Consider the following 25420-nt stretch of genomic DNA (forward strand, 5'->3'; position numbering starts at 1 on the left):
GCGAAGGCCTCACGCAGAGCTGGATTTGGCTGTGTGGCCAGAGAACAGGGCACCTTTACCCAAACTGTTTCTGCCTGAACATTTGTGCTTTGCTGTTGGTAACAGCGGGGGTGGTTTTGGACAGTAAGCATATTCGCTTTGTACTCTGGGCAGCCTCGAAAGTGCAAAGCAAGGTGGTATGGGGGCAACGCGTTGTGCATTCTGAGCTCCTTTCCCAGAAGATCCCCATGGGTACCGAGTCGGTCAAACTCCTTCCAGAAATTCGTAGTGTAGACTGAGTTTGGGGGCTTGAAATGTAGTAAATGATGAATAGATCTTCTTCCCCATGAACTTTTAGTCCTGTTTAAAAACAAACACAATGGCACCTGGGTGGCTCAGTTGGTTAAGCCACTGCCTTCAGCTTGGGTCGTGATCCTAGGGTCCTTGGATCAAGTCCCACATCGGGCTCCTTGCTCAGCGGGGAGCCTGCTTCCCCCGTCCCTCTGCCTGCCTCTCTGCCTGCTTGCTCTCTCTCTTTCTGACAAATGAATAAAATCTTCATAAAATATAATAAAAACAGGGGTGCCTGGGTGGCTCAGTGGGTTAAGCCTTTGCCTTCGGCTCAGGTCATGATCTCAGAATCATGGGATAGAGCCACACATCGGGCTCTCTGCTCAGCAGGGAGACTGCTTCCCCCTGTCTCTCTGCCTGCTACTCTGCCTACTTGTGATCTGTCTTTCAAATAAATAAATAAAATCTTAAAAAAAATATATATATATATATATAATAAAAACAAACACACCATTTCGAATCTTCGAAATAGGTACCAATTCTTTGGTCTGCGAGGAAGCATTTCACCAGCTATGGCATTTAAGTAGATCTGTGTGTTCTTATCTCCACAACTATAATTGAAGGAAATCCCATATGTTAAAAGTAAGCAGAAGCTTCTACCTAGCTCCCAGATCCCAAAATCTCTGTAAACTGACTGGGTAGTCATCATTTAGTTCATGCGCTCTGTGCTAGCATAATCGTGTTATCCTTGCTCATTATCCACAGAACAAGGCTGTTCTGTGTACGCTTTTCTATGTTTACTGGCCCAGGGAGGGTGGCAGAGATGTTCTGGGATGTGGTTTCAACACTACTTCCTAGTGGAGAAGTCAGAGGAGACCTATCAGAAATAATTCCCTGCAAAAGGGAGTTTACTTACTTAGACAGCAAAAAAGAGTGACAGGCCCCCTGTGTGTGATTGAGAGACGCAGGGAGGTGTCTGGAAGGGAAGTGAGGTGAGGTGAGGGGCCACCTCTATTTTCCTCCAACCTGCCTAGAGTGCTGTCACTCCCAGCTTTTGCATTTGCTGTTTCTGCGGCTTCTGTCCAGAAGGTTCTTGCCTCAGCTCATCACAAGGATGTCTCCCTTTATCATTTTAGGTCTCAGTTCAGATTTGAGCCTCCTCAGACAGTTCTTTCTTTATTATCCTGTCAAATGCCCCACCCGCTCCCCACTCCCGTGGTTCCCTGTCACGTCATCCTAAGTTACTTTCTTCAAACCCCTGAAAAGTATCTGAAATAACTGTGTGCTTTATTTACTCATATGTTACCTACTAAACCATCAGCTTCGTGAGGGCAAGACCTCCTGCATGTGTGGCCAATGACAGATGCTCAGTAAATGTTAGCCAAGTCAGTGAGTCAGATAAACCTACAAATAAGTGAAAATACAAAACTGGGAGAAGAGAAGGAAAAACCAAAGGCCACTTGAGATTTGCTTTGACTGGGAAGAGAAGGGAATATGAGAACATCTTGGAAACCTGACTTTGACCCCGCCCCCAGTTTTGGGGCTGTTGCTGACTTCCATTGTGGTAACTGTCCTCTCTTTCGTCGTTCTTCCAACAGAGAGTGAACATTTGAAATGGCTAAAACAACTTTTGTTGGAACTAGAAGCATCTGTAAGTTGAAGGTCCTGCGAGGGAATTGAATGATCTGTTAATTTGATGGGACATAAATAATCGTGCCATTCACAGACTCTCTGGCTTGGAAATGATGATAGAAATGTGTAAAAAGGAAAAATCAATATGGATTTCTGTTACAGTTCAGAATTTGTTTTATTTCATCAGCTCTGGGAGCCATATCTTAGAATGTTAATTCCTCATTAAGCGAAAGTGTTTTTTTTTTTTTTTTTTTTTTTTTTTTAATAGGAAAAAGCTTGCACATTCTTTCAGCTGAAATGACAATGAGAAATCTGGTCACTCCTGCAGTCGTACTTGGCATATGGTCATCAGGGGCCTCTGTGAGTCAGACAGCAAGGTGGGGTTTTCAGTGCAGGTGAATTTGTTGGCAAAGAGGGCTAAAGAGGAGAGGAAAGAAGCAGGGCCGCGTGGGGACAGGGTCAGCACCGCAGTACAGATCTGATATCTCTGAATGGGGAAGGAATCTGGGAGGACTGCCTGAAGGCAGCTCTCAGAATGTCCTGGGGGGTCCCTGAACCACCCCAGGGCCAAGACGGCCTGTGAGAGGTGTCCTGTGTTGGGTTCTCCTGCCATGTGGAGTCACCGGCGAGAGCATCCTATCAAGACCAGACGACGTGAGAATGCCGTGTTCAGCCTTGAAGGGGCAGAAGCTGTCGGCTGCCTGCTAACCTGGCTCCTCGTGACAGCTTGTCTCTGGAAGGAAGATCTTGGGCATGTACCTCCCTTGGCTGGCATGGATGTTCCTATCTTCCTTCCTAATCCCATTTCCAAAGAGGTTTTTATTGGGTCCCCTCACTCTTAAAATGCTCACAGATTCTTAGAAGCAGTGTGTGGTCCTCTCATGCATATTTAGTAAGTGCCTCATCAAGGCGGACCATGAAGCTAGGCAGATGGAGCACACAACAGACCTAGAGCTGCCCTCCTCGCATTTATAAAGTCTCTGGGGACACACACGGTTAATCATTGCCATTGTGATGAAGAGTGGGGAACAGCAGGTTTAACTCAGACTGGGGTGGGGGGTGGAGGCAGCACCTCAGGTAAAGTGACCACTGAGACCTCCAGAGTGTGTAGAGACCATGCAGGAGAAGTGAGAGGTCAAGCTTTCGGGCAGCGCCATAGTCGATGGAGGTCTTTGGTGGTAGAAGTGCATGGAGCTTGTTTGAGGCTCTGCTCTGCGCTCAGCAACATGGTGTCTGCTGCTGGCGAGAGAGATCTAGAAACCTCTTGGCAAACATGAAGTGTTGTTTCTTATGTGTTCCTGTTCCCATGTAAATTGTGATTTTTACAAACTTGAGAGCCATGAAGAAATATAAATAGAATGGAGAGATGTGATTTGCCATTGATTCTGGTCCCATCTATCCATTGAATGTAGATGGAAGCATTAAAATGTGTGTTGTCGGCTGTTTCGCTTACACCCTCCCAAGACCCACCATGGAGGAAAGATCTAGGGAGAAACTGTGAATCCTAGTCATAGCATGGACTTGGTCATTTACAGTGCTTTTTGTATTCAGCAACCAGCACTTAGTAGAAGTCACACCTAATAGAAATACTGGTTCCAAAAAACAGTCTAGTTCTTTTTTTTTTTTTTTTTATCCCATTAAAGGGGAAAAAAGGGAAAAAACCCAACTTGTATGTACATTGGTATAGAAACACAACCATTCCCGACAGCTGGTCTTACCTAATTGACCGATGCTCAGAAATGTACATTATATCCTATGTCAATTAAAAAGTTTTGATTTTTTTTTCTTACTTTCACATTTTTTGATTACCTGCTTTTCCTTTCTTTTTTTTATAATATCCACCCAAAGAAAATCTAGCAGGCTGTTTGTGTATGTATTCTAGAGTATCGTGAAAATGAATCAAAACCTGAACCACTCCTTCTTATCCATCATCTAAGAGAGACCTTTTTTTTTTTTAAAGACCCGTATTTTTTTTTAAAAAGATTTTATTTATTTATTTGACAGAGAGAGAGATCTCAAGTAGGCAGAGAGACAGGCAGAGAGAGAGGAGGAAGCAGGCTCCCTGCTGAGCAGAGAGCCCGATGTGGGCCTCGATCCCAGGACCCTGAGATCATGACCTGAGCCAAAGGCAGAGGCTTAACCCACTGAGCCACCTAGGCGCCCCAGCCATTTTTGTATTTTTGCAAGGAAACTTGCTAGTAGCAACTGCTTGGATGTTGAGCTTTGACTCCCATCCCCCCACCATCATCTTCCTTAGTGAGCAGGAACAGTGCCTTTCTCCTTCAGAGGAAATGTGAGGGGGGCAGATAGAAATTGCTTCAGACCCTGGCCAGAGCCAGACGGCTCATCCCCTTGTCCTCCCTCCCCAGGTTCTTCCAAGAAGGCTGTCAGTGAAAGTACAAGTAAATAAATGATCACCGGAGAACACCCTGCAATTAAAGAAAGGCACAAGCTTTACAGTGATGGAAGTTGGGGCTGTGTCAGGATCAAAACTCTCTTTGCAGAATAGCTTCCCCGACTGACTCTTTATTCACTTGGATTCATTTTGGGGGTGTTCATACCCATTTTCTCCCCTGCCCTGGGACCCTGGGATACTCATCCACTCACCAAATCTACAGACAAGGTCATGGAATAGCTAGAGTTCAATCTAGGCATTTGACAGAAAGGGGAGAAATAAAGGAAACTTGGGAACATACGTGACCACCTGGCCAAGCTTTTCCACATGGTGGTAGGAGTTGATGCAGCTGGATCTGCTCTTTTCTTTCCATATTCTGCTTGCTAGGATGAAGGTTCCTATAATCAAGAATAATCTGGAAGAGAATCCAGACCTGGAGTGGTCTAAATTTCTTCTAAAACAGTGGCTAGGCTTTCTTTTACACAGCAGCTGATACATCACTCACCACAGTCACTAATTAAAAAGAAGACAGGCCAGGACATGGTACCATTGGGACCTCAGGACAACTGTGGAGGAGATGCAGATGGCCCAGCCTCTCAGAAAGCAACGTGGCCATTTCTGCCCATGTCGCACCTCTGCCTTATCCTCTGAGGTGGCAAGTCCACATGTTGGTATGTACCCAAGAGAAATGTCCACAGAAAGATTTGCCCATGGGGGCTTTGTTTATAATGGCCCCAGAGTGGAACCAGCCCAGATGTCCACCTACATATGCAAGTTGTAGAATAAGCAGGCCATGAAATATTGTACAGCAATGAAAAACAATGCGCTCTTTCATTTACATGAAAACAGGAGAGCACATACCGCCTACTTCCCTTTCTGTCAAGTTCAAGAACAGACAAAACTCACCTTTGGTGATAAAAGCCAGAATACTGAGGCAGAGGGATATAGTAAACGAGAAGAAACATAAGGGAATTTCCTTGGATGATAAAAATATTACATATCTTGACCAGGAGGATGATGACATAGGTAATAATATACAAATTTACCCTACTGTCCCCTTATACATTCAGTTGTTTGTAAATGAAAGAGTAGCCCATGTATATTGCACAGTGACTTCTCCTAGATAATACATGCATGGAGCTCAAACAGAATCCGGCGGCATGCACCACATAGTTAAATGTTAAAAATCCTGAGAGTGTCCAGTGTAAGCAAGGCTGGGAATGCTGGGAACTCTCACACTTTTCTGGAAGCAGTTTGGTGGTATTTAGCCACACTGATTCAGTACTCCAGCTCCCAAGCATGTCCCCCAAAAAACGCAGATAAAAGTGTACCGTGAGATGCGTACAAAAATGTTTGTGGCATTGTTTTTCCTAGAAATGCCTCACAGGCCTGTCTTCAGCAAGCTAGATAAACCCAATGCAGGCCTGCAAGAGAACATTACACCCTGATGGAAAGGGTTGGAATCTTATGCCTCTCCCCAAACCGTGGCACATCTGAGAACCACAAAGTGAAGCAAGAGGCTGAAGAGTGCATAGGGTAAAACACTAAAGGAAAGGCAAAGTCATGATTACTTTCCAAAAGAAGATGGTGATTACTTCTAGAGGCAGGTTCGGAAAGTGATGAGGCACCTGCCCAGGGAGGGTGACAGGGGCTTCTTCTGTTCTGGTCACTCCAGGGCTCACTTTAGTATATTTACGTTATCTATTTATGTTTTAGGCATCTTGCTGAAGGTGTGTTAAATTTTACAATCAAAGACAGTCACTAGTTTTAGAAAGTAAGAGATACTGGCAGCGCCTGGGTGGCTCAGTAGGTTAAAACCTCTGCCTTCAGCTCAGGTCATGATCCCAGGGTCCTGGGATTGAGCCCCGAATCAGGCTCTCTGCTCAACAGGGAGCCTGCTTCCTTTCCTCTCTCTATGCCTGCCTCTCTGCCTACTTGTGATCTCTGTCAAATAAATAAAATCTTTAAAAAAAAAAAAAAAGGAAAGTAAGAGACTCTGACAGTGCTTTCCTCTGGGATACATGAGGTACTAGGATGCTTTGCAGCAAGCAAAGAGGAGGATCGACAGCACTTTTTAAAAAACTTTTCACTCAGGGCTCAGTGGGTTAAAGCCTCTGCCTTCAGCTCAGGTCATGATCTCAGGGTCCTGGGATTGAGCCCCACATCGGGCTCTCTGCTCCACGGAGAGCCTGCTTCCTCCTCTCTCTCTCTGCCTGCCTCTCTGCCTACTTGTGATCTGTCTGTCAAATAAATAAATAAAATCTTTAAAAAAAAAAAACAAACAAACAAAAAAAAAAAACTTTTCACTGTAAGCACCCTGACAGGCTGTTTGTTTATCTACAAGTTGATAACAAGCCAAAGAAAGAAGTGCGGCTGCCTTGGGATTCTATCATTAAGAGATGACTTTGAGAGCCAATAACTTCTTTGGGAATTGAGAAGAAGGAAATCAGAAACAAGGGGGATGGAGACTCGCGTCTCAGGTCTAAAAACAAAGGCTCCCCATGCTGCTGTGTGGGTACACGCTGGCTCCATACCAGGCAAGGGTCTCATTGGCCTGACAGGCACCGCTGAATCCCCAACAAAGCCTCTGAGACACAGCTCTCATGCCCCCCATTATACAGAAGGGCATGCAAAGCAAGCCTTGGCTGAGTGACTTGAAGTAAGGTCTTCATGACTTGAGAGTGGCTCTCATGACTCCTAGACCATCTCCCCCTCTCTTCTCTGCCAAGGTCACACCACCTGCCTCTGATTGGGGTTCATCGCGTAGACTGTGGAAGGGGCAAATGAAGAAATACTTAACAGGACCAGAGTCTGTCATCACTCTGGCACTATTGAGATTATCCCCGGGGTCTGAGATCTGGACATAAACTCTCTGTTTGAGGCTAAATGGCTCAAGTTCCTGAAAAGTATCTTGCATGAACTTTGGAAGAAAAGGACAAATCCCAGAACAAGGGACTTTTGGGGAAAATTAAACTATTTAGGTGGAAATAGTCTGTGTCATGACAAACTGGCAGCAAGAAGATGGCCCAGAGATGTACTGATAAGGCTTGAGAGGTTCTTGCCTGTTTTGTATATGTGAACTTGAAGCTTCTTTAATAAGTCTAACCATTGTCCCATCTATGGAGGGCCTAAGAAGTGATAGATAAGGTGTTGAGTAAGATGAACAAGCTTTTCCTTGCCTTTAGGAAAATTTTAATATCATGAGAATCCTTTTTTTTTTTTCTTCTGTCCTTCCCATTCTTGTTGCTGAAGATTAAAAACACTAATATTCTTCACCTGCAAAGTAATCTCATGTGTTCACATGAATAAGCAATTAGAACTTTGGAATGAGTTTTTTGAAAAGTCTGTGTTAAGGAATATTTCTAAAGAATTGGAATTTGTTATTTCTCACCTATATTGTGATTCTTAGGAACATTGGTTTCTGCAAAGATTCTGAACAGTGCTTCAGAGTTCCAGCTGTCCTGGTTTTGAATCCTGCACAAATTGCTGCATCTCTCCGTCCCTTTGGGGTTCCACCTTGTAAAATGAGGGTAAGGAAAGAATCTGCCCTATAGGTATTAATGCTAAATGTATTAGAATAGGGAAAGAACCAAGAAGGAAGGACACCTGGCATATGTCCACTGTCCTGTACATCAGCAGCCAGCGAGTACAATCAGTGATCCAAATCTGGCCTGCTGCCCACTTTTGTAAATAAAGTTTTATTGAAACACAGTCACACTCACCTGTTGACCTATTGCCTATGACTCTTTCTGTACCACAATAGCAGAGTTGAGCAGCCATAACAGAGATGCTCTCTGGCCTGCAAAGCCTTAAACACTTAATCTCTGGCCCTTTACAGAAAAGGTTTGTCAACCCCACCTTACCTAAGCAGTAGCAATTACAGTAGCTCTGCTAATAGAGTTGCCTTCTCCCGGTGGCCTGTTCACGTGGGGACATTGTAAATACCTATTCGGGCCATTACTTCTTACCATTTGGTAGACTTTACAGAGATGGGTTTCACTTTTTTTTTTTTTTTTTTTTTTTTTTAGGATTTTATTTATTTCACAGGGAGAGAGAGAGAGAGAGAGAGAGAGGAGAGAGAGGAAGCACAAGTAGGGGGAGTGGCAGAGCGAGAGGGAGTTGATCCCAGGACCCAGGGATCATGACCTGAACCAAAGACAGACGCTTAACCAACCGAGCTACCCGGGAGCCCCTAGAGGAGCTTCACTTTTGATCTTGCCAGAATCACCAGTCAATCTGAATGTATTTCACCTGAATTAATGAGGGGTGTGTTTTAATGTTTACCTCAGAGAAAGAAATCAAATAATTTTCTCCCTTTTGAATGGTGGAAGATGTTTCAAAATAGAAATAAAGTCCATACCTCTGCTTTATTACTGAGCAGCCCACTGACAGTTTTGAATGTCTTAACACGTGACAAAATTTCCCCTTTGAAGTTTATGTTCCCAGCGTCGAATTATGTGGAACTTTCCTGAAGTGTGCTATGAATATGTAGTACCCTGGTCTTGGCTAATTGGCTCCCATCTGCTAGGGATCCAGGAAGGGCGGATGCTTATCTGAACACTTTTGATCTCAAAATCTTGGAGAAACAGTCACACTGAAGCCACTTCCACAGTTTCCTGGACTTCGGTGTGTCAGAACCACCACCATAAATGTGAGCCATTTGTGTCTCTTCTCTTAGCCAAAGCCAGGAAATGGGATGCTGGGCGGCCTCTATTTTATCACCCATAGTGTTGTGAACAATAATGTTAAGACAGAAAAAGACTTCAAAAGTGATTCCCTTCAGATCGTCTTTGAGTTTGAGGCCAATTGTCATTTGGCCAGCCTTCTTTGTCACTATTTGATCGTTTGAACAGGATCATGGGAGCCTAAGGAAATGCTTCTCCTGGTCATTTCCATGGGATGTGGAGAGCCATGAGAGAGATCAAACCATGTCTCCTGTCATCTCCTGCAAGGTGCTCGTTAAAGTGCCTGGGGCTACTTTGTGGGATTTTCTCACCTTGCTGTATCCATTCCACCTTGGTCGTGGTTGAGGGCGAGGGCGCGGGCGCAGGCTCTGGGGGTGAATACCGGTTCTGCTTTGGACTAGTCGTACAGCCTGCACAAATCACTTAGTTTCTTCACTGTATACAGAGGTAATAATAATGCCAGCGTTACTGGTTTATCCCAAGGAGGTAGTGACTTCTCACACCAAATTGTGCTTCGCACACAGTCCCTCAGCGTCAGCCGCTGTCGTTGCCACTTTCACCGCCACCCTCCCCATTACTGTTGTTACTCGTTGACGTGCATCTGGGGAAGGCCGCGTGGTGACAGGAAGTGATTGTGGACCCCTGAGCATTGCTGCCATCACTACCTGACTAGAATGTGTGTTACTTGAGTTAGTTGAGTCACATAAAATAAAATGAAATGAGGAAGACCATGGTCACCAAGGATTTGGAGTAGCCAGTCTCTTTGAGATCAGGGAAAAGGGTGAGGGGCAAGGAATCAGAAAGTGTGGGAAAGGAAGAAGCAGTAGCTTCTCCTCCATTGGACCCAGCTCTGCCTGCATGTTCTGTGTGTATAATCTTAATTAATCCTAGCCAGTAGCACAGATAGGTAGAAATTCTTAATCCTGTGTTAAAGAAGGGTAAACTGAGGTTCAGAGAGATTGGCTAACTGTCCCAGCTCGTGGAGTGGGACAATAATTTGAACCCAATTGTATTAGATTCTGAATCCATTCTCTTACTAGCTCTGCTGGGTCAGGTTCTGTTTCCAGCATTGATTAACATCCTAATTATTGTCAAAACCATCTCATTCTTATGAACCTCAGTTTTTCTTTTGTGAGTTAGGTCATTGATCAAGCATCAGAAGGAGGCTAAAAGACTGCGTACCCTGTCAGTCATGGCCACCCTGTAAGGAGAAGAGGCAGCAGTGCAACTGTTTGGTGACAACACTGAGTTTTTTCACTATATGTGTCCGTATAATGTGTCATGTTCATTTCCTTAATTATTGACAAGACCCTGCTCTTTGTATTTCTTTGGAAGTATTAATGACAATGCAGTTTTATTCAGATGTCAATCTTTAAATTAAAATGCCACATTTGACCAATTGAAGAGACCTGTAAACTCAAGGAGCTTAAATGTCCTTGAACCAGGGTGTAGTGGCTGTTTGATGACCTTGGAGTGCCTCTGTGGGTGCTTGAGTTCAAGAATGTTTAATCAGGGGGCGCCTGGGTGGCTCAGTGGGTTAAGCCTCTGCCTTCGGCTCAGGTCATGACCCCAGGGTCCTGGGATTGAGCCCCCTGCTCGGCAGGGAGCCTGCTTTCCCCTCTCTCTCTCTCTGCCTGCCACTCTGCCTGCTCGTGATCTCTCTGTCAAATACATAAATTTTAAAAATCGTAAAAAAAAAAAAAAAAAAAAGAATGTTTAATCAGGTAGGCTGTCACCTAATCAAGCTGCTCTTGCTCAGAACCTGGAATAACACTAACTGTTCATATCATAATATGGGCTTGTAGGATTTTCTCCAGACTATGCCTGTCATAAAAGCCAAAGGGTAGGAATTTAATTCTCTGCCCACTGGTAGAAAATATTTCAAAGTAGAAATAAGGTCCATACCTCTGCATCCCCATGTAATTTGCCCCATTCATTCTCAAATGGGATGCTTGTTACCATCCCTTTTAAATGTCCTACTTCTATAGGAACAGGGGTCAGCAAGCTTTCTCTATAAAGGGATCGATAGCAAATATTTTAGGCATTGCTCCCATATGTACTCCATTGTAGCAACTCAAGCAGGCATAGCTCATTTGTATACAAATAGCCGTGGGTGTGTTCCAGTAAAGCTTCATTTAGAAAAATAGCTACTAGGCTAGATTTGGCCTCTGGGCCACTTTTGACGTAGAATTACTTAGTGACTTAGTTCAGTCCATGTTTTTCAGCCATGTATGAAGGACCTACCGTTTAAGGCCCTGTGTTGTGTCCTGGGGGTATAGTCAGGAGCTACGGTCTTGCTGTCATGGAGCCTCCAGCCTTCTAGAGAGGAGATCACTATCCCCCAGTTACACGGTCTGTAATGAGACTGAGGTCTGCACAGCCATGACCATGAGCAAGGTATCAGCCCTCATCAGGATGTTGATACCCACTCCACAAAGTTGTGAGGCCTTGTTTCAAGAAAACCAGCCATACCCGACCCTGAGCTCACATACCATAAACGTGCACCGGTCAAAAGAGGTGAACCTCAGTCATGTCAATATCCTAATGTCCTCAATTCTGTGACTCTCATTTCTTCATGTGCTTTTTGTCATGTGTTTATGCCATGACATTACATTAGTTTCAGGGATACAACATAATGGTATGGTATGATATTTATATATATTGTGAGATGATCACATCCCTCGTCACACATAGTTGAATTTTTTTTCATTTCTTTGTAGTTTAACAACTCTAAAGTCAGGGTGCATCTTACACTGATATCATGTCATTATCTAATTAGTAATGTGCCACCTTTAGTAGTGGCATTTGAAATAATGATACATCTTATTTATAGTCGTTAGTGACTTAGATATGAAAGAAATACAGTATCTTGGATTTATTGGTTATTTAAAATACCCCAACTACCATGCTTGTTTGTTCCTTCATTCTCTTTTCACATAACTATTGGCAGTTATGTTCCAGGCAGTGTTTTAGTTGCTGTGTGTTTGGGGTGAATGAGAAAGGCAAGGTCTTTGCCCTTGTGCAAAATCAGGCTCTTGAGGGAGACGGACAGTAAGTGAGTAAACACACCCTGGGAAGGAAATGAACTGGGTGTGATGGAGTTATTAACTCCAGGAACGTATAAGATGGTGTGTTCAGGATGGAGTCTCAGGAGATGGCATTTGAGCTGAGTCTCCTGGGATGAAAAGGAATCCCCATATGGAGTGGCGATGGAGAGAAGCATTCTAAGCAGAGGGAACAGCAAGGTGAGGAGACAGGTTGGTGGTCAGCAGGGGTGAGAGCAGAAGCAGAGAGCTGCAGAGGTAGACAGATCATGCAGGGCCCCATGGCCGTGGTGGGAGATTGGATTTTATTTTGAATGAAGTGAGAAGCCACTGGAAGGTTGGAGCTGGGCAGTGTCAGCGCTAGATTTATGCTTGTAAAAGCTGGAAGAGTTCTCAGTCTTCTGTGAAATTTTCTCACCTCCTCGTGTTTACGTTGTCGGGACTCAGAGCCCTTGGCCTGAGAATGGGCTGATAGAAAGAGCCCAGTGCTGGCTGAGACCCAGATTTACTCCCACCTCACTGTGTGATCCTGACCCAGTCACTTTTCCCCTTTGGACTTCGTTTTCCTTGTTTGTAAAATGAAGTGGAACTAACATCCTCTGTAACTCTTTGGAACCCTGCAGTTCTTTGTGATTCTTGGGGGACTTTGCCCAGGATCCCCTCATTGTAACCTTAGGCTTTTTCCTTAAAATCATCTATCATGAAGCCTTGTAAGTAGCTACACCTTGAAAATGGTCCAGGCCCTTCCGCTTGATCCATCTTTCCCTGATAGCCAGCATCCAGTTATATAAAGCAGGTGTTACTGCTTGTGTGTTTGTATGTATGTATTTTTAGAGAGTGAGAGAGAGCGTGAGAAAGAGGGTGGGGATGAGGGATAGAGGGAGAGGAAGGGAAGAGAGAATCTTAAGCAGGTCCATGTCTGGTGCAGAGGCTGATGTAGAGCTCGACCTCAAAACCCTGAGATCATGATCAGAGCCAAAATCAAGAGTCAGACGCTAAACTGACTGAGCCACCCAGGTGCCCCTCACTGCTTGTATTTAGATCATAAAATTAATTCCTTGGCTCCTTCTGGGAGGCTTCTCTAACTGTCTTCATTTTAAACTTTCTGACCTCTATGACAGCTCCTAGAATCCACACTCCTAAATTCCCTGGATTCTGACCCTCAGGCTCTCTATTTCCACCGTGACTTCCATTTTCTGTTTCTGTGGCCAGCAGGCCCTTGAATCATGAGCTCATCACACCCAGAGCTCCTCCCGGACCATGCAGCAGACTCATGGCCCATCTGGACTTAACCCTGAGCTGCTGACTCTGTGTTCTAGTGTTTTGGCATCTTCATAATTTTTAACCAAATTCCAGATTGTACTTTAACCAGCAGCTGATCTTTTTTTTTTTTTTTTTTTTTTTTTTTTTTCCTTCTAGAGCCCGTTAGATTTTGGGCTGTTGAACTTCTCCTTCTATCTTCCCTCTTGCTCACTTCACCCCAGCCACACACCAGGCAGAATCCCTTTGCACTAGCTTTTCACTCTGCTAGGAATATCCTCTCAAGGTTGCTGCATGGCTCACTTCTGCCTTTGGGTTTTTCATCAGATGCTTCCTTCTCAATGAGCCTGCTTTTAAAATTGCCATTTTCAAAATAGTCAGGGGAGACTTCATTGAAAAATGTGTCATTCAAATATGACTAACTTGTTAGCAGCTGAAAGGCATCTGATCTAAAACCAGCCATGAATAGAGAGCAGTGAAGAAAGAAGAGCCAGTGCAAAGGCCCTGGGGTCATGTGATCACGGGACAGCAAAGAGACCAGGATGGCTATACCTGAGAGTCAGAAAGTAGCGGTGGATGAGGCTGCAGACAGTGTGGGGGCCCGTTTATACAATACTCACAGAAACTGGCTACTCTAATATGCTCAGCATTATTAAAAATGCAGACTCTTGGGATCAGAATCTACATTTTAACAAGTTCCCCAGGTGATGTGCGTGAACATTAACTTTGAGAAGTACTGTTAGGAATCTTCTTCCTCCATTTGGAGTGACCTATGACCCAGTTTTTTCCAATGTTACTCTCTCCCTACCCTCCCCAACACAAAGCATACCAGTGCTTTGAAGTGGTTAAGGAAATCGTAATAGCTTTTCCTTATAAAGTTTTGGGAAATCCTGAAGGAACTAAACAATCACTGGGCTGAAGACAGAAGCTTGGGCTTTCTTATATTTGTTTATCTTACCTACTATTCTAAAATTGGTTGACTGCTTTTTGAGGGCTGGCACATTCTTCCCTATATATCTTCCAATGTAATACTTTGTTCATTGGGGTATGTGTGCTTGTGTGTGTTTTCAGTATAATTCCATGATTCCTGGTTACTGACTGCATAGGTCTCATCGATATTTTGATTGTTCATCATATCTTATAAAGGGCTTTCTCTCTTCCTATATAACCAAAGCATTGAAAATATGAGGTTATTAACACACTGAAAAATGCAATCAATCAGATGATTATCATCTAATGTTTTAATGATCACATTTTTAATCCAATTATGCATGTTTGAATCTTTCAAATTTTCTTTAATTAAAGATTGCCTCCTGGCACTGCTATCAGAAATAAGGAATTGAACAGAATTGAGCCAGATATAATTTAATGTTGAAAGGAAACTGCAAGGATAACTGGGCCACGCTGGGTTTAATGGTGACCATGACTTTACAGCCCTCATACAAAATTTCCTAATTGATAAGAAAAATTTAATCATCTTCGGATATATTCCGTTTGCATTCAAATAAGGTATTTCTTTTTCTAAATAAACCTCCCCTAACTGATTATTCATATTGTACGTGCAAAATGCTTAAAAATGAAAGACAGAGTTGGGTGAAATGTAGACTATTTAATACAGTGTGTATTTAATATAAAAGTCATACATTATTCATTTTTGCAATTTGAATAACTTTGAATTTAGCATCCCTGTTCTTCATCTTTTTCTTTGATGAACAATTAATTATTAAAATATAATATTGTCTGCATACAGCACTGGGATCCTTGAAAGTGGAATATGAGATTCATTCCCTTTCAATTCTTTTATCTGGTAATGCACAGAACCTGCTTATTATGGTTTAATGGAATGAATGATGGTATAAATAGAGTGTTTCAAATATTTTTCTCAACTAGGTAAGTGGCTGGGATAGGAATGTTTTGAATTCAAATTACTAATTTGGTTAAAAGTTGGAGGCACCATGCCCTGATTGGGGATGGGTTTGGAGTCAAACTGCCCTTTTCTAACAAGAGCCATTTAACGAGCACTTACATGTACTTATCCTGTGCCAGACACTCTCCTAAGCCCTTAACTCACGTTAACTCACTTAATACTCATTTATTCATTGAACTTGCTTAGGGAGCTTGACACTATTATAATCCCATTTTGCAGACAAGGATACAGTTACAGGAGAGGTTCAACAGCTTATCTCAGGTGAGACCTTTAAGTAAACCAGTTAGGATTCAAATCCCAGGGCCCTGGCTCTAGCACGTTTCTCCGCTTTATAATACCTACATTTTTTAAGACTTTCTTTGTGGAAGAGTTTATGCTCTCACCAGGAAAGTGCATTCCTCTTCTTCCAGTGGCTGTCCTCAGGAAAGTCCCCGTCATGGGTCCAGCGTGTGGCTTATGTGGTCTCTGTTGCCAGTGCTAGAAGTAAAGGGCTACCATCTCTAAAATGATTTCTCATTTACACTTAAGCATTGTGAGCACCCCATTTGTCAGGGGTCACTGCCTATGGGCCTGAGCAGGAAATGGAATTTTCAGAAAGATGAGTAGAAATTGATGTTCATTTTGAACTAGAAAACTCAAGGAGGAATGAAAACAGCTCAAGAGTTAATTCTGTAATGTATGTTCACAACAGAAATGATCATCAGTAGTGGAGGCATCAGAACATGTAAAGTTACCCCCACACATACCCCAGTTCTAGCTCTGGCTATCATGGTGACTCTCTTTTTTTGTTCCCAAGGATTTTTTTATTTATTTGTTTGTGAGAGAGAGAGAGAGAGAAAGCACACACCAGTACGAAAGCAAAGGGAAGCTGCAGAGGGAGAGGGAGAAGCAGGCTCCCTGCTGCTAGCAGGAAGACGAACTCTGAGCTTGATCCCAGGATCCCAGGATCATTATCTGAGCTGAAGGCAGACATTAAACCAATTGAGTCACGCAGGCACCCCCACCTTATTTTTTAAGATTTTATTTATTTATTTGTCAGAGAGAACACACACACACAAGTAGGGGGAGCGGCAGAGGGCAGAGGGAGAGGAAGAAGCAGGTTCCCCGCTGAGTAGGGAGCCCAACACAGGGCTCTATCCCAGGACCCTGAGATCATGACCTGAGCCAAAGGCAGATGCTTAACCGGCTGAGCCACCCAGGCACCCCTCATGGTGACTTTCCAACACCAGTACACACCCCCTACAGACACACACAGCAACACACAGACAGTTGCTCTTAAAAAACAGCAGGGAGGGACGCCTGGGTGGCTCAGTTGGTTGGACGACTGCCTTCGGCTCAGGTCATGATCCCGGAATCCCAGGATCGAGTCCCGCATCAGGCGCCCAGCTCCATGGGGAGTCTGCTTCTCCCTCTGACTTTCTCCTCACTCATGCTCTTTCTCACTGTCTCTCTCTCAAATAAATAAATTAAAAAAAAAAAAAAAAGCATCAGGGAAGGGGCATCTGGGTAGATCAGTTAGTTAAGTAGCCGACTCTTGATTTCAGCTCAGGTAATAATCTCAGGATCCTGGGATAGAGCCCAGCTCAGCGGGGTCTGCTTCAAGATTCTTTCTCTGCCTCACCCAACCCTCTGCTTGCTCATGCTCTCTTTCTAAAAAAAGCAAATAAATCTTAAAAAAAAAAAAAAAAAAAAGGACAGGGGAAAATGGCTAAATCCATTTCACTGGCTCTTGTTGTATGACCCTTGACCTAAGAATGATTTTTACATTCAAACCCTAATTAAGTGAAATGTTACCCCCCCACACAAGAATTCTGTTCTTCTCATAGCAGATGTATATATTTTAAATTGTCCTCCATTGTTATTAGCGTTTTGAATATTGTTAATAAGGTGGTGGGAATGTGTTTGTTAATATAAGTATTCCTATAACATCTTTGATTTTGCCTCTTGGCCTGCAAAACCTAAAATATTTACTATCTGGCACTTTACAGAAAACATTTGCCAATCCCTGGCTTAAAACACAAAATGAGCTGGTCTGCTCTCAGCCAAGTGCTTGCCTTGATAAATCAGGGCTCCCAAGGCACTCTGCTAAGCCCTTTACGTTTATGAGCTTGCTTAATTTTCACAGCCTTCCTGAGGGGTAAATACCCTCTGAATTCCCATTTTACAGATAAGGGAAGTAGCCCAGAGAGCTTAAGACCTTTCCCTAAAGTCACACAGCTGTTAAATATCAGTTGGTTCCAAAGCTCTTACTAGAACCTTGGCAAAGAAAATTCTAACCTGTGTTGCTCAGGTTCGTGGAGAATTTGTCAGACATGAGGCACTTTTAAGGCACTAGTAATCAAGGTTTAAATAAAAAAAAGACACCTGTGCCAGCATTAGAGGAAGTGTATAGCTCTGTAAGGTGTAGGTGGCTAGGCCATGGTTGTTCAGAAAAGTAATAATAATGATAATAATATAAGTAATAAGAATTAGAATAAGAATAATATTTATTGGGCATCTGGGTAGCTCATTCGTTAAGCATCTGACTTCTGCTCAGGTCATGATCCCAGGGTCCGGGGATCGAGCCCCGTATCCGGCTCCCTGCTCAGTTGGGGAGCCTGCTTCTCCCTCTCCCACTCCCCCTACTTGTGTTCTCCCTCTTGCTCTCTCTCTGTCTAATAAATAAATAAAATCTTTTTTTAAAAAAATCTGTCATTTATGAGATGCTTACTCTATTTTAAACTCTCAGCTGAGGAAGCTTCAGTAACAGAGATCACAGAGCTTACAGGTGGAGGAGTTGGGATTCGGACCCTGGTGGCTGAGAATCTGCTCTCTTCCCCAGCTTCTGTAGGGATGGAGAAATGAGGTGCTGATGAAAGTAGTGGTTGGACTGCAGTCTTCAGCTCCTGGTGCTAGGTGACACTTCTGGTCCTAGGCTTACCATTCCAGATCCTAAGTGGCTTCCTTGAACAAGGGATCCCATCTGAGTTTCTGTGTTCTCAAGTTTTTTACCTCTTGTCTGTCTTCCATTTTCCCCGCAGTAAAATTTCAGAATTGGACTAAGTTGGTGGTTTCCAAAGTGTCCCTAGGTTCCCAGCTCAGCTTTAACCATGGTGGCTGCATTTTAGCTGTTTCAGTTGGCTGCCTCCTGTGTAAGATTTTTTTGAATAAAGGGTTCCTTGTCTCCCAAAGCCACTGAATGAGGGTGGTCTAAGCCCCTTCCAGGTCTCAGAATCCTGACCCAACAGCAGTGACTGTGGCGGGATCAACAAGAAGCAAAGCCTCCTTCTTGGTCCCCCTCAACATGTCCGCCCTTCCTGCTTCCCATCTGATTGCACCTGCTGATAACCTGCCTCTGAAGCCCTTAGGTTGGTCAAGGACAAAAAAAGCTCTTCTGCCTTTGTAGCAATGGTCATGCCTGCAGTTTCCATCAGTCCCTGCCGAATTCAGAAGCCCGTACAAGAACTTAAGACAGGAGACTCCTGATCCTACTAAAACCATGTGCCCTTGGTGAGATCCAGTCATCTCAGATGGGGTGGGGGAGGGCAGGTGTTCCTGCTTTATCTTTTTATATTCCTTAAAGTCTCGGCCTCTTCCTCCAGTGGATGCTCTAGGTGGGGGCTTTGCCGCTGCCGGCTTGTGAGCACTGTCTTGTCACTAGCAGTCTGCCTACAGCATGCTAAACTGCAGCCCCAATATTGGATCAGGCTCCTAGGGGAAAACTCTCCAGGTTTTCTGGCCATTCAGCCTGGAGCCCTTGATCCTAAGGCCGATTCATGTGCTGCGGTGCGACACCAAGTTCACCTACAACGTGAGGGAAAAATGAAGATGATGATTTTGTGGTTTGTGATGCCAGGCCCTATGCTCCCTCTGTTGCTTGGGGCCTTGCCTTGTCTGTTTACGTAGCTCGGGAAATGCAGGAGCAGCAAGCAAAGGCCAGCATTTGTCCTGCTCCCAGCCAACCCCGTCTCAGCCAAGCACGCTGGCAGAGATTTACCCTGTCATTGGGTTGCCGGTAACCAGGTTTAAATTAAAACCCACACTTGCCAGTGGGCGGAAGGGCAGTTTGGTGATTTCCGGCCTTTTATCCAAACAGAACCCGCTTTTGTCATTTTGGTTATAGAACTTTCTAATTTGGACACTTTGGCATTTATGACTTAATATTTAATTTTTCCTTAAAAACATAGACTTGAAAACCTGTATGAGAATCAGCCAAGGTTTTGGAGTCTCATGAATAATGGCTTCTCTTTCCCCATTCCCTAGTGATCTTGGGCTTAGTCATTTAACTTCTCTGTGCCTTCATTTCCACATCTGTGAAATTTGAGTTAAGTATTGTAAATTGAAAGCATATAGTGATGGTTTAAGAATAATGAAAGCCTGGATTCTTAACTCACCTACCTGTTGTACATCCGAGCCCTGTAAATTAGTGATAATAATAGGGCAACTTCATGGGGCTCTTTTAAGAAAGAAAGAAATTAATCTTTATCAAACTCTAAAAACAAGGGCTGGCACATCCAGTAACTACTGCTTAACCCTCAGAATGGTGTCTGGCATATGGTAATAAAATTAAAAAAGTGTTAAGTTTTAGTCAATTAATCTCTCCCCCCCAAAAATTGCCATTTTGCTTATTCTTAAAGAGTTGATTTCTGTTGGGGTTTTTGCATAACCCCTAGTCACAGAGCTCTTTCAAGTCCATGGATGCACATTTGCACAAAGACCTGTATTGCTCGTTCTGCATTGAAGAAAAGGAAGGAGGTGTGTGAACCTGGAAGGACTACTCCTGTAGGCACAGATGTGTCCAGGAGGTAACCTGGAGCCCTAAGGTCCTCGCAAGAATATCCTTCAGCCCATGGTGGAGGCCACTAGGGAGCCAAGGCAAACCATTAGCAGGATTAGAATAGCCTTATTACATTCCAAAAAGGGCTAAGAAAGAAATCCCAGACTTTAAATTCAGGGCTAGACCTTTGTAGACCTAGAGAGAGAATAGAGCCTTCTCTGATTTGGGAAGGAAGCTGGATGATCTACTGAGCCGGATTGGGAGAGCTATAATACAGTGCCCTAAACACTGTTGCACTGTTTCTCCCTGCCTCAGGACCTTTGAACATGCTATTCCCGCAGCCCCAAATGCCCTTTCCTCTTTTGCCCCTATCCTTCAATATTCACTGAAGTTGCTTCAACTTCTTTGTTAGCTGAGTCAGAGCTGTGCACACTCTGGTGTCAGAGTGCCTGGGTTCATATGCCAGCTTTGAAGTTTAGGAGCTGCGTGACCTTGGGCAGGCATTAACCCCCTCCAACCTTGTTTTTCTCATAGAGTTATTGTCAGGTATCATTTTTCAGTCTTGGTTGAAATATTCCTCCCACATAAGGAAAGACCACTCTGCTTTTGTAAAAAGAAGAAGCCTGTTGTCTGGGCCCCCATTTTATAAGCTCAGGTCTGTAGGTTGGTTAGATTTCACTTTGATTTGGAGAGGTGCTGGGTGAAACCACAATCGGATGTAACCAGCTTCGGAATTGAACTTTACCGTTGGCTGACAGTTTTCTTTTTACACCGAATCTCTCGTGGGTGTCCCAGCATTTATGCCACTGATTGTTAGTTCCTAAGTATTGGATGGGGAAGGGTTCAATGGCAAAGCAAGATTGGGAAGGGATGGGTTACATGAAATCAAGTCCATTTCTTTTCTGCAGGACTTCTCAGGGACTTGATTGTGCTAGTGTTTTGTTTGTTCCCTGGGGTGGGGAGAAGAAAGGACCGCAGGTTGCCCAGCAGCACTCGTCATGGAACCTGTTTTTTGTGAAATACAGTGCACCGTGGAGCCTCAGAACACATCCTGGGAAACGCTGTTTTGTTTGCTGTGGCCCTCCCACCACCAAATGCTAGTGCTTCTCGGGATGTAAACAAACAGAAGGCTTGTGATGTGGCACCAGCATGCCGAGGGTTTCGACTGTATGTCTGCAGCATAATATGACTTACATCATTGTGCCTTTCTTTTCCTTCTTCCTCCACACAGAGAAGGAGACCTTTCTGGATCCTTTCGTTCTCCGGGACCTCCTGCCTGCGTCCCTGGGGAGCTATTACCGGTACACGGGTTCTCTGACCACCCCACCGTGTAGCGAAATAGTGGAGTGGATCGTCTTCCGGAGGCCTGTCCCCATCTCTTACCATCAGGTAGGTATTCAGCCCCACATGGGACCTCGGTGTTCACTTGTTTTGCGTTGACGTAACCATTTAACGTGGCTACAAAACACCAGTATTTTTATCCCCTCCCCTGCCCCGATTCCTTCTGTCTTTCTAACAGCCGTGTTTCTGAACCCAAGAATTGTCAAATATAAAACACAGTTTCTCAGCCACTGGTTGAGGAGAATTGAGGGTATAAAACCAGGTATTAGGTAAGTATTCCATCTTGAGGAGAGAACAGCTGTCCAGCTTGTGCCAGAAACTCTTCCGAGCTCTTTATATGTGCTCACCTATTTAATCCTCACAAACGGTAGTCCTCTTTGCCCCCCCCACCCTTTTATAGAGAAGAGATACAGAAGGCCACCCAACCAGTTACTAAGCCAGAGTGTCCGATCCCAAAAGTCATGCTCTGAGCCACTAAGCCTACCCGAAGTTCAGAAGAGGGAGAGATTTGTGTACATGACAAAATGAAGGAAAGATACCATTGATTGAGCTCTTTCTGTGCGCTAAGCACTTTACACATGGCCAGTTTCGTGGCCAAACAGCGTGGAGAGATGGCTGTTGTTCAAGGATGGTGCACGTAAAGGTATCGTGGCCTGGAGAGATTGGAATACGTAGCCAGGAATTCATGGGTAATGACTGTTGAAGCCGGAAACTGAGCCCAGGTTTGTCTGATTCTAAAACCCCTGTGGCTGACCATTACACTGAACTGCTTCTCTCTGAGTGTGGCCTGGGCTAATTTCCTAGGAAGGTGGATGTGGAAATTGGATGAAATGGAGATGGGTTTGAGGGCTGTGTCAGAGGAAGAGGAGCCACAGGGCGGGTGGGAGTAGGAATGGGTGGGGAGGCTTGAAATCACCTCATGAGGCATAATAGATGGAAGGAGAAAATTCCTAGAGGGGATGTATTAGTCATCGTAATGCAGCATGCGCTGAAGTAGAAGGGTATTTTCTTCTCCATAGTTTCAGAAAATAGAGCCAGCAACATTGGGTAGGATTGTGAGAAACGGGATTTGAGCCATTAAGCAGGACTGTCTAAAAATGGAAGGTTCTTATCAGAGCTGCTCATAGAGATGCCTTTTTAGAGTGTGACAGGTAGGAATATGGAATGTTGTAGTAGGCCAGGGGAAGTTCTAGAATTATGTGACAGCACCCATGATATAAGTAAAGATATGGGCAACAAAATTGTGGATTTGGCCGCAGTGGGGAAGAGTCCAAAGATTTTCCTAATAAAGGCAGAGAATTTGGAATAAGGGGTGGGGGAAATAGGGTTAGAGGGTGTCCTGGTTGGGTGTGTTTTGGAGTTAAGAATCAGCATCCCACGTAAGGTAGCTCAGGTAAGGGAGTATTTTAAGGAAACAGTGGTGGAGGTACCCTGAGATGAAGCCGTCATAACCAGGACTGTGGCTGGGAAGCAAAGCCCTCTCTCAGGGGCCACACAGGTTCTTAAATCTTGGAGTTTCTGCCATTGCTCTGTGATTCTGTGATTCTGTACTTCTGCAAAATTCTCATGCTTTTCTCACTCCCAGTTGGTTTTGTTTTGGTTACCAGGTCAAATACGGTTGCTCTCATACCAGTTCACCTTTCAACTCAAGGGCCAGCTACCAACTGACAATAGTGAGGGTCCTACTTCCAGTATTCAAGAAGGTAGATCTGAATAGATGTTGGTCAGCCAGCAGCCTGGCTGGCCTTGGTCATGTGTCCATCCTTAAATAAATCAGCAGACAGACCAGGTAGCTTCCTAAAACACCCAGTGTTGCCCCCCTGCCCTGGGGGATAAACGGAGCTTGTCATTTAGAAGGAGCTATGTGCAGGAGAGACATGTTGTCCCGATAACAAAGTAAGGCCAGACAGACTTGGCTTCACTGCTGTTGGCAGACATTTTACTTCAAGAAATTTCTTTTCCTTTAATTCTTCTCTGATGACAAAAGAAGTACTAGCAATTTGGTTGCTGAACAGGATCTGCCAGCTTTAAGAAGATAATGAAACAGGAAACGAGTTTTCTTCCTAATGGTGAAGCCAGCATTGTCTTACTAGAATAAAGTAAAATTGCAGTCCAAATATTTATATCCCCAGGGTTGGGGCAGGGGACTTTGAAAAAAGATGCTTTTTGTCCATTAAGATAGATGCTTTTGTCTTCAGAGATACAAAGGCTTGAGATAATGAGACTAAGAAATACGAGTCTGGCCCCTTTTTTCGTAGGACACTCTGTGGAGGGGAGAGGCAAAGAGTAATAATTGTGTAGTACTGTGTTTTATTCGAATTTCAAATATTTTGTGGGTCCGAACAAAAGATAGAACTATAGGCTTGGATGTCTTGTCAAGTGTTTGTCAATTAGAAGCATTTTGACATTGGGTCACTGGGCATCTTAGGAAATGCTTAGGGTTTTTTGTTTTGTTTTTTAATTTTTTTTAAGATTTTTATTTTATTTATTTATTTGACAGAGAGATATCACAAGCAGGCAGAGAGGCAGGCAAAGAGAGAGGAGGAAGCAGGCTCCCCGCCGAGCAGAGAGCCCAATGCGAGGCTCAATCCCAGGACCCTGAGACCATGACCCGAGCCGAAGGCAGAGGCTTAACCCACTGAGCCACCCAGGCGCCCAGGAAATGCTTAGTTAACATCTGGGTACACTTCACTCCTTGCTGCTCAAAGACTCAGAGAGAGGAAGTAGAAGAGTTTTTCTCTGTGACTTGGAATATATGACTTTGTCTGCAGGTAGTTCTGTTTCAAGGAAATAGTAAAGAGATCAATTAATCATACTGGCTTCCCAGTTTCTTTACTATAAACTATAAACTATCCTTAGACAGTACTTTCATCAGACACTTTCACTTTATCCCTCTTTCTCTCTCTTTCTCCCCCAAGGGAGGAAAAACAGCTCATTTTCCTGTGGCCAAACGGGATCCTTGCTGACACACTTGCATGGAGGTCACAGTAGTGTCAGCGCTCAGAAGGGAAACCATTAACCATCCAAGTATTGTCCCTTCAGACCTTCCCTCCCTGACCCTGCCAACATTCTTTCGGAAGTTAGCACAGAACGTTCATTTCAGAAAGGCAGACAGCCAGTGTGGAAAACCAAGTAGACAGAATCCTATGTCTGCTGCTGTTAGGAAGAAAACATTCGAAGTTCCTCATTCTTCTCTTTCTCCAAAGACTGTTTCCTCTGTTCTGTTCCCCCTTACACCGTGTGGGTGTCTGTCAGCAACAAAAATGAGAATGTGTTCACCATATAATGCAGTGGGTAGCACTTGTATGGTGGCTTGTATGACGTGGATTTCTTTGAAGCCTTCCAGATAGGAACAACTCCTTATTTTGCCTCTTCTGTGAGTCTCCTTGGACACTGAAACCAGCCCCATAGCCAGTAAGCTCTGACTTTGGTCCCTGTGATAATCTGGATCTAATACAGTGTTGCTAATGAGATCACGTGTTGGCTTGTAGTCAGTGTGGCTTAGGTGGTTGGTTCAACTAAATGTCTCTGTAAATAGTAGGCAAACATTGTGTCGTGACTTTATCATCCCAACAAAATGGTGCTACTCTCAGTGCTGGTTTACCAGGTCAAAGGAGCGAGGCTAGCATGTTGAGATGGTGCCTCTATTGTGTTCATGATCAATCAGAGAACATGATCATTTGAGTCCAGTAGACAGGGATGTGTTTTATTCTAGAATGATGGCTCTCATATGATGGCACATTGGCCATTGGAAACTATACCAACCTTCCGTTTCCAGAACTGTCTGCTTCCTATACTTTAAAATATGATACTACCTATAATTTTTCCTCACATGAATTTTGTTTAAGTGCCTCTTGGAGGCTCAATCAAAAAAAAGCAATAAATAAATATAAAGATGTCTAGTTTGTCTAGTTTGTTTGCTTCCGGATATTTAATTATTTTTCTAACAGTAAGCTGGAGTGGTTAGGAAAGGTTGATTTGCAATACTTTTTTTTTTTTTTTAAACCAGTGTTACCTCTGTCGTAAAGAGCAGAGAAACTATTGAATTAAGACCATGTTCTATTCAGAGACAAACTGCCTGGGTTTCATTCTTGGCTCCATTTTTCAGCC

The 25420-nt window shown here is 43.9% G+C and overlaps 1 protein-coding gene across 5 annotated transcripts in view; it reads left to right on the forward strand.

The window, feature by feature from the left end:
- The window catches only part of PTPRG (protein tyrosine phosphatase receptor type G), a 703069-nt gene that overhangs the window by 539900 nt on the left and 137749 nt on the right, over positions 1 to 25420 (forward strand). For all 5 annotated transcript variants that reach the window (XM_059161377.1, XM_059161376.1, XM_059161378.1 and 2 more), the window contains one exon: positions 21201 to 21358. In XM_059161377.1, the coding sequence (XP_059017360.1) occupies positions 21201 to 21358 (158 nt within the window). The remainder of the gene's footprint in view (positions 1 to 21200; positions 21359 to 25420) is intronic.

This window comes from Mustela lutreola, chromosome 2 (genome assembly GCF_030435805.1).
Source record: "Mustela lutreola isolate mMusLut2 chromosome 2, mMusLut2.pri, whole genome shotgun sequence".
NCBI classification, from domain to species: Eukaryota; Metazoa; Chordata; class Mammalia; order Carnivora; family Mustelidae; genus Mustela; species Mustela lutreola.